The following is a 12,080-nucleotide window of genomic DNA, read 5'->3' as shown; positions in this document are numbered from 1 at the left end:
AGTATGTGATGTATGATACCATACAGCAATGAGTCACTGTGGTAGCTTAGCACTGATCACGTTCTGTTTAGAAAGATGGCTCCAAAGCTTGTAGCTGAATCCAGACGTCCCCTCATATATCCAATAGATCACACCTCTGACAACAAGTACTGTAAATATACTGCCGCCCTGTGGGCCTCATTATTGAAGTGTATTTGCTAAATCCACACCCATTAGGTCTATAATTATAACTGGTGGCTGATGGGGAATACCACCAGACTCATCTTCTTGTTGTGTTGATTGTTCAGTGTGTTTACAGTAGGTTATGTTACACTGACTAGGGCACAGTGTTGCTAAAGAAATAAAAAGGAGATGTAATTACGAGGACGATTAGATGTGATTTATTATGATATTTGTGTCCGTAAATATGATTCCAATTTGTCCCTTGCTGATCTAATAATTTTGGCTTGCCAAGAGTCAGGATTCTCACTTTTGTCAGCTATCTTGTGCCTGTTTTGAAAGCTTCCACACCCCTTTTGAGGTCAGGGTGGTGGGTGGTGAAGTGTGGTGTGTTGTCAAGGCTGGTTGGCCCAGATACTGTGAAGTTTGCAAGGTTGATCCTGAATGAGCCACTGAGCTTTTTATTTGAGACTTCAGGGAACAGGCTGCGCCGCTACCTGGCAAAGCAGACAACCAATGGATGTACATCGTATCGTCGCCATGTTCAATTCAGTTGTTTAGAGTGAGAATCTGATAACAGCACAAGCAATACATAATGATGTAATAGTAAAACTGTGCTTCTCTTTTATGACACATAAACTACACAAACCTACAGTACAAGGTCTTTGTAGCAGTGCTATTATTTTTCAACTCTTTAATACTGGCTATGAAAAGGCCAGAAAGAGTTACCCTTTTTCCGTTTTAGTATGCGGCAGAAAACTGTCCTGTCCTCCTCTGAACTTCCCTTCAAATATGTTACAGTACTTTTTTTAGGCCTGGGATGTGCCGTTTTCGGTCGAGGCATGCTGACTGTAATCCTGGCAGAAGGAGAAGATTGGGACACGCTGCTCAATAAAACATTCAGCCAAAGACAGACACTCACAGCAGACTACAAGTCTCGCTCCCTCATACCACCCTCTCCTCCAGGCTTTTGTTTATGACTTTCAGCCCGTGTGTGGAATGCCACTTGTCATTAAGTGCGCCCCAGAAAACTCGACAGAAGAATCTAAACCCCTTACAAAAAGAAACACACCCAATTAATTTATCGACTGATCTCTGTTTGCCATAAGTGATGGGTAAGGGGTTTGGGGCAGATCAGGAAAATTTGAAGAAGGTTAGTGTTTTAAAAAAAAATCCAGGTTGGAAACTGTTGGGAAATTACAAGAAATCTATTATTAAAAGTATGAAGAAACATTTAATTTTTTTAGATAGATAGATAGATAGATAGATAGATAGATAGATAGATGTACTTTATTGATCCTAAATTGGGAAATTCTTGTTTTACAGCAGCAGGTTTTCCAGATATATAATAAATATACATATCAACACTAGAGATATTATCTATAGTATACACACAATATATAGAACGTATTAGAATACACTATGAATATACCAGACTACAACAACTAGCTTAGAAAATATAAAATATGAACATAGAATAACAATAACATACTACATACAATAGCAAAGTGTGCAATGACATACTACATACTAGTTAATTCTAGTTAATTTAGGGTTAATGCACAGTAGTCTCATTTTGAAGTTGAGAACTCCAAGAAAAATGTGCCATCCTATAGACAGCTGTAAAACGTTCTTTATGAGTGAACATAGGTGACAATCTAACCTCCACACTAGGGATTATATGTTTTATTACATGCATGGTACATACATATTGTCAACATGTCTTGTCATTGTCTGTTCTGTAACACAGGTTATTAGAAATACACAGGCGAGCAAATAGTCTGCATTACACCAGCAGGCGAAACGACTGTTTTCCTGTCTGCAGAGCACAACCGAGCCTTCCCAGCATGTAATGACACGCTCAGCTGAGTCTGTCATCAACTATACGGCTGATTTTACCTCTCTGGTGTCTTCCGCTCTGTCCTCAATCATTGCTCTCAGATCAGACTGCGATACAGCGCTTTTTAATTAAACACTGAGCAGATTAGCAGAGCGATTTTTAAATTAATTGTGAATATTTCCTTGCCCTCTCAGTAAAATTTGATAAGCTGTACCTAATCATCTGCCTGCTTTTGTTGTACAGTGTAAAATGTGATACTGTTTACAATGCTGCAGTATAGACGGGTTGCTGACAGATGCTGCAGATGTAGGGAGTGCTTTTGTTGAGCTGGCCATCTCAGTGGGGTGAGCCAGGTGTTTGTATATGGTCACAACACACCACAGGTCATGCAGGATGTAACTTGTGGAAAGGTGCATTTAGTTTTCTTCAAGAAGCAGGTAAAAAGACAAAAAAACAGAGTAATTATAGGTGGGAGGAGGATTTTGCAGACTGGTTTCAAAACAGGAGTGAGAAAGGGCAATCAAACAGAGAGACAGCTCCTCTAGAAGATGATAAGTTGAAGTTCATCATGTTGTCTTAATGCATATTACAAATTAAATACAATGTAATATATTAATTAAAAAAGAGAGGCATTTTTTATGTTTACCAAACCATGTGATTCCTCTCCTCTGTGCCTCTGAGTCAAGAAGAGCACACCTGAATATTTGACTTCTCCTCCCCTCCCTTCCTTCCTTTTCCTGCTTTCCTAGACCTCGAACAATGCATCTGAAGGGAGAGATGAGTCACCCTTCAAAGCTCCTGTCAGGGCTAGGCCGTTAGTTGTCACTCACAAAATGTGCCAGTCCATTTACAACCATATGTCTCATGTAACTACCTGTTTCATACTCATACATCACTTTTCTCAGGATGCAGTATATAACCTAAAGAGGGCATTACGCTGTAGCTGCTGCTGTCTGTCTCTTTGGCTTCTTCTCTGTTGTGTAATAGACTATTTCTCCTCAGGCTATGCATACTCTACCTGCCTCTGTTAGCACTAGCATTATCTGTTAGCTGCACTGTATTCAGCAGACACTGGCCTTGATTGTTCACATCCACTGTTCTGACCCTGTGCCCTGCGAATAGGGTGGAGGACAAAGCAGAAGCAGAGGATTTAATATTGTTTGTAGACAAAACAAGCTTTGAGACTCAGAATGAGTTGTCCTTTGGATCTTGTTTGCTGCAATACTGTGGTGTAGGTTCGTCTTAGTCAGGAGCTGTGAACTTGTGTTGTGGCTTGTAATGAATTATAGCGATTGCATGGATAGAATATGGGGCATACATACCACAACAATGGCGGCTTTATGCGATAGCATGATGTCATGACTCTGTCATCTGTTCTTGTGGATACTAGCAAGCTGAAGAAGTCTAGAAATAGCGCAGTTTTTTTTTCTAGAGGAGGCCTCTGACAGAAACTGTCACCTCTGGATACGAATTGTACATCAGCAAACAAAGACTGTGCTGCTGAGGAATGCGATGTCTCTCATGCCCATGCAAGTCCAAAGGTCCCTCCTGCCTCAGCATGCTAATGACATTTCCCTGGGCCAAAATGTGGGGTTGCTACTACTAAGTCAAAACGTCACATTGACCTCTGTACCTTTAATGCGCATCCTTACTAGTTGATTTTTATTTCAAGTCAAGTCTTTTATAGTCTAATATTGCCACCTGGGGGAAACCTATAGACACAATAACATTCCTGGGTTTTGGTTTTCATTAGAATATTTTTCATAGCCCGTGGCATAATTGAACCTTTTAGATAATCATCAAGCAAAAGATTAGGCTTGAAAAGGCCCCTAAGTGGTAGGAGTAGTGGTTGCCTTTAGCTGTGTTTAGTTGTCAGATTGACATCTGATTGTATTTGATCTCTTATCTTGAAGAAAGTGTGCAAATGTAATAACTACTTGTGGGGAAACCAGTTGGGTTTACAGCCTCAAACACAACAACCCGACATCAGAGAACTAGCAACGATGAAGGCCGACTGTTGCGTCGCCTCACGTTGCCTTTGTTTTGTGCTGACAAATTGCACTCAAACACACTGCAAAGATTACAGCCGACGGACAGTTAGCACTGACGTTGTGCGCCTGCGGGAGATAAAACAACTCTGCACACCAGCAGGTTGCTGTTGTCTGTATTTGTCATTCAAAAAGGGTAATCGGAAAGACTGAGGACGGCATATATACAAGCTGTTGCTATGATACGTACATGAAAGAAAGCGGCATTTGGCAACCATTTTCACACCACTCACTCGCCATTTAGCTTCATTCCAGATGGCCATGTCGTTGTGAAAATATCCGTGTAATTTAATGATCAGATGAGATGAAGATGAGAAATGAGAAGAGCCTTCTGTGTTTTCCTCTTGACTTTACTTGTTGGCCTGCTTTCCTCACTTCCGTTTCTCTTCTCGTGCACTGGTTCGTTTAAGCTCAAGCGCCAATCAGAGAGATTTCTCTCACTAACGGATGCCGCCACCAATTCAACATGCTCAATCGGCCAAACAAACTCTGACATGGGCAGATTAGAGCCGACGGTGCGGGACACACTGAAAAACTAGGCCGACGGACGCTCACCGACGGCCCGGTGTTTTCAGAGCCTTAAGACCTCTAGTAAATGTGCTCATTTTGAAGGCCACAGCTGAATAAACTACTGGAGGGATGCATGTGTTTCCTTTTGACTCGCTTTGAATCAATTAGTGCCCGATTCACCACAATAAACAAGAGCTCAAATCTGAACGTGAACCTGCTTTGAATAACTTTGTTTTAGCTACAGACTCCCCACCACCACCACCACCACCCTTCTTTTCATAATGGCCTCCACAGGGTATGGCCTATCCATTACAATGGTGGCCAAGCCTGTTTATACCCATGACATTACGCACACCCGCGATTAGCATATGAGAATGTTGTGTACACTTCAACACGTGGTAGTGTCAACAGTCCCTTTTGTTTTCATTCACCCATTCATTTGTCTGAATTAGCTTTGGTCCAGACTCTTATGTTGACACAAAAGGTACCAGACCGTGACCACAACACAGCAGCCATGCCCCTCTGCTGACAAAGTGCTGCTGTGATTGAATAACATGGACTAACAAGTGTGGTTTTGGAGACTGACTGGCATACAAATGCCGAGCCAGAAGTGCCTGACTGCTGATGTACGGAAACATTCTTCAGTGATAAATTCATTTGGAAATACTGTGTGTATCAAACCTCCCTATTTAGCCATTTTATGATGTTTGTCTTGTTTCCTTTAGGAATGTTTGTCGGCGTAGCTGATCCCCTTCATGCTGCTGTCTGAAGAGCTTGTGCAGGAGAAGAACAGCAAGCATGGACGTGGAAGACTTTCCTCCCCCGCCTCCTGAAAGTAAAGTCAACAAAGCTTTGTCACTTACACATGCTATGCACTTTGACCTCAACTTCACAGAGCAACTTGAGAAACATGCTTGGAACAGTGGCTGACATGGGCCGGTTAGCTCAGTTGGTTAGAGCGTGGTGCTAATAACGCCAAGGTCGCGGGTTCGATCCCCGTACTGGCCACTGCTTTTGAGTATAGATTTGGACCGCACTTTTCATGTAATAACTGCTCCTTCACTCCCACTTAATGACAATCCAAAGCAATAGATTGGTTGATGGAGAAACACCAACAAATAATCTGCAGATATTTTCATAATCAATTAATTGTTAATTTTTCAAGCACAAATGCAAAACGCTCTGTAGTTCCAGCTTCTAAATTGTGAGGATTTTCTGCTTTTCTTTGCCTTATGTGATTGTAAGCTGATTATGTTGTTGTTGTTGGTCAAACAAAGCAAAGCTTTGAAATCAAGAAATCAAGAAATCTGATGATGTGACGTTGGACTTTAGGACATAGCGACAGACAATTTTCACAGTTTTCTGAAATTTTATAAAACATATGATAAATTGTTTAATGAGATGTTGAGTCTCAAAACATCAACAGAGAGCTGATAGGAGATGTTGAGATGCTACTGGGCTAAACTCCACATTACTTTGTGTTGACAGTGTTACTCTTGTCACATATGTCTTCGGTCGTCCGTTTTTAGAGACAGATTACCTGTAGTATCACCCGCTAGCTTCTGTAGGTTGTCTCGTGGGCACATCAGTTCCTGGACGGCTGGTGGTGAAGCTGGACAGTATGAGTAAACAACAGAGATTCCTCTCCTCCACTTCTCCACCGCTGTGGAGTTTGTGTGGGCAGAGGAACGAGGGAGTAAGTATGGAGGGTAAAATGTGCTGCGCTGCTGTGAATACCAGACAATGTGCCTCAGTATTAGGCTGCATACTGCTGCAGCAGCACACACACACAAATATACACGCACACACATACACAGCCTCCGGGGATAGACACAGGCCAGAGAAATGCTCCGTCTCCAGCTGGCCAGTCACTTGCTTTGTTGCCAGGGCGATGCTGGAGCAGATCGTAACCCGGTGACTCATTTGAGCAGACCATTATGTAGCAGAGTGGAGATAGGCCCACAGAACAGAATCCATATTGTAATTATGAATTGACAATGGGCACCTCAGCAAAGGGTATGTGTGTCAGTGTGCATGCATGTGTGTGCATGTACAGTATACTTCTTCATGAGGGTCGAAAGATGAGAGAAATCTTTCAGAGTGAAGATACTTTTTTATTTCCAGTTTAGGGTTTGGTTATTAATGTAGTTTAGAAATAAGATCCTCACATAACTGGATATGTATGTACACGTGTGTGTGTGTGCTTGCACTGTAAAGTGAGGTCAACATCCAGCACAGTCTCTGTAATTAAGCTGCAGGCATGCATACCCATACAGCCATCTATCAATGGTCTCATAATCACATAGTTGGACTATTGAATGGCCAGTCGTCCTGTTCTATTCTGGCTAAGTCAAGTGTTTCACATTGACACAACAGAGAGAGGATCTGAGTGCATATTTGGGCAATTATAGAGTGCTGCAGGAATTAGTCCTAAAACCCGGAAATGAGTTAGTATTTTAGCACTTCCGGTTGCTTCGTCTCAAAGTCAATGTTTTTGTTTTTTTAATGGGTTTTTGGTTAGATGACTGAAATAGGGTCTGTGGTTAACACAAGCTTTAGAGATTTTAATGTTTTGTTCCACAACATAAAATACATCAGTAAATATCCCACTTGTGAATTTTGAAGCTTTAATGTATCTTAAAAAAGGCTAAATGAGACTTAATAATGTCATCATGCCGAACACTAGTCTAGTGTCATGCGACCATGGTGTAGTTCGTTTATAGCCCAACATTAGCTTTTTACTTCTGGCGATCACATTTACTCTACAAAAATCAGAAAAGTGGTGTTCATTTGTGGAGATTATTTTACGGAACAAAATGTGTAAGTACCATAAACAATAATCCAAAACCCATGGACAAATCCCATTGGCTTTTTGTCGAGGGAACCAGTGTGATGCTAACTTTCGGGTTGGCCTACAAAAATACATCATCCCTGTAGAACTCTATCGGCATATGAATATACATACCACAGTCCCGGAGTATCGCTGACCATCAGCCAGCTTAGCTGTGCCTTATCTCTGTTTCCCACACCATTCATTACTGTACAGATGGAAAAAGACAGATAGCATCTCTGTTTCCAGGTTTGCTCTCTGCACCTCTCTTTACGTGCAACTTTAGTCATGGGTTCCAGATGGACATGGGGTCACAGTGTTGACCTGAACCGTTAGTCACAGATGGTTCCTTCACACACTGACTACAGGGTGGAACAACTACCTGTCAAAGCCTGAGGGAATCGTACCGGTGATTTAGAGTGGCGTACATTGCTGTGAGGGACTTCAAAGTTACTGGGTTTGCTAGAGGGAGTTTCTTTGAGTTAAGATTTACTTGGTCACTTTCAGTGGGTCGCTCAGGCCTGGAGGCATAACGCAGTTGCATGTTGCAACTAGAACGTGGTTCTTTTGATTGTAATTGTGTGTAAAGGATAACCTTATCAGCTAAACTTTAAATGGCCACATAAATACTTAAGTTGACTGGGTCTCTGACAGGAAGGACATTGGAAATGTTGGAAAAGCATAACGGACATTGATATGTGTCGAAAGGAAAAGGTGTAGCCAAGGTGTGATAGGAAAGCTTTATGGAGGATTTACACTGATCTTTATCTGCGACTAGGAAGTGGCTGGGGGAAGGAAGGGAGAGGTCAAAATGCCGAAACCCGGGATCGAACCAGGGACCTTTAGATCTTCAGTCTAACGCTCTCCCAACTGAGCTATTTCGGCTGCCGTCTGTACTGGGCATATCAGCATCATGTCATGCTGGAAATGAACTCAAGCGAACTTGGAATTTTCTGTTTACTTTGGGAACACAGTCAGGATATGAGAGCCAGGCTTTAGACTGTGAGTTATAATACAATCAAGCTGTGACTACTGATGAAAGTGCTCACAAAGAATCTGTGGTATGCTTAGGAGCAAAACTGTGACAAAGATAGAATATCATCTTAAGAAGTTAAGGTTGGAGCACTGTCACCTCACAGCAAGAGGGTCGCAGGATCGGATCCCGCTTGGGGTTTCCTCCCACAGTCCAAAGACTTGCAGGCGATATTGACTGTAAATTGCCCGTAGGTGTGAATGTGAGCGTGAATGGTTGTCTGTCTCTATAGTGTCATCCCTGTGATAGTCTGGCGACATATCCAGGGTGTACCCCGCTTTCGCCCAATGTCAGCTGGGATCGGCTCCTGCCCCCTCTGCGACCCTGCGTTTACAGATAATGGATGGATAGATGGATGGAAGTTAAGGTTGGCTCTCTATAAGAAAATCAGCAACACTTTAGAATAGTTGAAAGGTTGAATGGTGAGACTGGGAGTCCCTTCCATTCAGCCTCTGTGGTTTTGACTCAGTTTATTCTTCTGTGAACCCTGTTTAAATTGATTATCTAATATTTTCCACAACATTGAATTCAGGTTGAATTTTTCGAATGTTTTCTCTACCTAAGTATTTTTTTTCTCTTTCATCCCACCAGTGAATGAAAACTAAAATACTGTCTTTACACATTCAGCTCAGGGCCAAAAACATGGAGCCAGTTGATGAAAGTTGAGCCTTCGCATTCCTAATCCTTTAACTCTCTCTTGCTCCTTATTGAGCTTCACTGACTCAGGCCCACACTCTATTCATCAGATCAGAAATAATGCACAACTCAGGCTGTAATACTCACCGGAGGGAGTAACAGCTCTCTTTCCTGCTGGCCTAATTGCAGTGTGGAAACTGGAAAGACATTTGTTGTTCCCTTCCTGTCTGCTGCCAAGCGAGCGCTCTGATGCGAACCTGACGCCTTTGAACGCTAACTATATCTTGTAGCTCTGCCCTAGTTTGTCTTTGCTATAAAGCAGTGCTGTTTCGGTTCAGATCCTTCATGTAAAAATGTCTGCGAGAAAACATACTGCTGTAGTAGACCCCACCCTTAATTATAAGTCTGTATGTGGCTCAGTCTTTTAACTTTAACAGCCCAAGGACTAGCACTGCCACCCACAGTGGAACTGTAAACACTCTCTAAAGTAGTGAAATCATATGATTATTGAGTTAAAGCCTACCTAAATGTAACTTATGTTTAGCCAAATCCCCAAAAGCATACAGTGTGGTATGATGACCCTGTATATCATCCTAGAGTTCTGTATATTATTAGTCTGTATGGTCTTTTTTAATACAAAGGGTGTATATCTACTTGACTGTTGCAATAATGTTTCAGAAGTTTAGATATTTGTACTTCGTGTGTAGTTTGCTTTATGGTTCCCATTCACAAGACTTTATATACTGTAACTGATTGATTCAAATGAATTTGTCTCATAGTCACTGGCCATTATTGAGAGTGACCCTTAGGGCGCTTTCACAAGCCAGCATTTATTCCGCTTTAATCAAACTCTGGTACGGTTCAACCCCTGGAGCGGTTCGTTTGGGCAGTTGTGAACGCAGTAATCGTACTCTGGTGCGGACCAAAACAACCAGTCCGAGACCGCTTGTGAGAGGTGTTCTCTCGGACCGATTCCAAGAAAACCAAAACGAATGCTGCCTGTGCTGGCATTTGTTGAGATGGACACAGATAAACGACAGGTTAATGAGTGGGAGAGGACTGACCTGGACTTCTGAAGAAATCCGATGTTTGCATTGATCTGGGCCGAATTCGCTCCTTCGTACTCCTCCCTCAGCAAATTTTTTTTTTTATTTGGTCTACTTTAATTTGTGTACTGTGAAACCAAACCAGACTAAATGGAAAACAAACCAAAAGTATCAATTTCACTCTGATTCGGAATAGCCAAATGGACTATGACTTGTGAAAGTGCCCTTACAGACTTATTTGTCCAAGGACACCTTAAATGGCATTTGGTACAAAGCAAGTGCTTCCTGTCGGTACTGCTGTGATCACACTCTTTCACACACTTTTCATCTAGGAGTTGAATTTTCATCTTTGGATATATTGCGTCTTATCCAATTGGTGTGGGTGTGATATAAATCTTCTCACACTATAAGTCGTGATAGCAATGTATTATCTCAACATTGTGAATTTTCTGGAAATTCAGTTGAGATACGGAGCGGCTGTGGCTCAGAGATAGAGGCGGTCGCCCACCAATCGGAAGGTCAGTGATTTAATTCCCGGCTCCTCCAGTCCACATGTTGAAGTGTCCTTGAGCAAGATATTAAACCCCAAATTGCTCCCAAAGGCTGAGCCATCGGTGTGTAAATGAATATTTAGATTAGATCCTGAGGGCATGTCGGCACCTTGCATGGTAGCCTCTGCCATCAGTGTGTGAATGGGTGAATGCTGACATGTAGTGTAAAGCGCTTTGAGTGGTCAGAAGACTAGAAAGGCGCTATATAAATGGAAGTCCATTTACCATTTAGTTTATGAATGAAATAACTGTATGGTAATATATATTTTTGCTAAACCAGTGAGTTACATACCTAACAAAATTGCAATATTGCCTCCAATGTCCTATATAACCATACATTATATATTAAAGGGATAGCTAGTTTCCTCAGTAGACATTATATGACAACATCTTTACCAGTTGACACATCTTTATCATCTCATGGTATATATCGTCATAACACCCAACTCTTTTATCTAATATCCTCTGGATCAGTAATGTCATCCAGTACCGTATCTCTCTGAACCCTATCTCTGTTTTCAGTGTTGGCAGACAACGTCCCTTTTCCAGATGAAGATGATGGGGAGGCCTTCGACTTTGATGACAGCGGTGATGACATCCCTGAGGCTGACCGCCCACCCCCCGCACCTCCAGCTCCTCTAGCCCCCAGCAGCAAGGATCAGAGCCAAGACACGACGGTGGCCAGTCACCCTGAGGGCCAACTCCCCAGCCCGGACCCCCCAGCACCTTCCAGCACATCCGACACAGCTCCATCATCAGCAGACACACCAGTTGCCACAAGCATATCCTCCACAGCAGGTGGAGCAACAGCAGAAGGAGAGGTGACATCTGCTGCTGAGGGGACTGATGACATGGAGACAGATTTACCACCACCTCCACCCCCTCCCCTTGATGATGATGATGCAGAGACCGATCCTGCAAGAACAGGTTTGCAACCCAAAAGTATTGACATTTTATAGTTGGCTGTAGGGGAGTGAGAGTATCCAAGCCCAATTTACTCTTAGGACCTCTGCACTACAGTTGTGTTTGGGAATTAATTAGCTTTGAATATGTCTGATATGTTCTAACAGCAATCAAAAAATTCTCCACATTCCCCTTTCATGTTTGTGTACATTATCTGGCTCTAACCCAGCCCCTTCAGCTCAGAGTAAAGTGGGGCAGTCTGTCTCTCTCATGACACCTTGTATCTCTTGCTGCCTGGTGCTGGAGGTTGTCTGGCTTTTATCACTGAAAGCCATGACAGCAGCAGCAGCAGGCAGGGCTAGGCTCTACTTATCCTCACTCATTCTGTTGTACTGTAGTGAAGGCACATCGACTCAACACTGCACTCATTTTTAAGCTTATAAAGCATGTATGATTTGAACGCACACACACCTTGTATTTTTCTATCATTGTGAGAAATCTCCATTGGCTACATTCATAACATA

The 12,080-nt window shown here is 42.5% G+C and overlaps 1 protein-coding gene and 2 non-coding genes across 4 annotated transcripts in view; 2 read left to right on the top strand and 1 right to left on the bottom strand.

The window, feature by feature from the left end:
- Positions 1–12,080, top strand: part of arhgef10 (Rho guanine nucleotide exchange factor (GEF) 10) — a 59,024-nt gene that overhangs the window by 3,719 nt on the left and 43,225 nt on the right. For both annotated transcript variants that reach the window (XM_074609704.1, XM_074609702.1), the window contains exons 2-3: positions 5,283–5,392; positions 11,176–11,580. In XM_074609704.1, coding sequence (XP_074465805.1) covers positions 5,356–5,392; positions 11,176–11,580 — 442 coding nt within the window. In that variant the 5' untranslated portion in view covers positions 5,283–5,355. The remainder of the gene's footprint in view (positions 1–5,282; positions 5,393–11,175; positions 11,581–12,080) is intronic.
- trnai-aau (transfer RNA isoleucine (anticodon AAU)) lies at positions 5,492–5,565 on the top strand. The gene has a single exon. It is a non-coding gene; the product is annotated as a tRNA-Ile (tRNA).
- Positions 8,200–8,272, bottom strand: trnaf-gaa (transfer RNA phenylalanine (anticodon GAA)). The gene has a single exon. It is a non-coding gene; the product is annotated as a tRNA-Phe (tRNA).

Source organism: Sebastes fasciatus, chromosome 15 (assembly GCF_043250625.1).
Source record: "Sebastes fasciatus isolate fSebFas1 chromosome 15, fSebFas1.pri, whole genome shotgun sequence".
Lineage (NCBI taxonomy): Eukaryota > Metazoa > Chordata > Actinopteri > Perciformes > Sebastidae > Sebastes > Sebastes fasciatus.
Note: the sequence above shows the minus strand (reverse complement) of the source record. Positions and strands in the feature narration are given on the sequence as shown.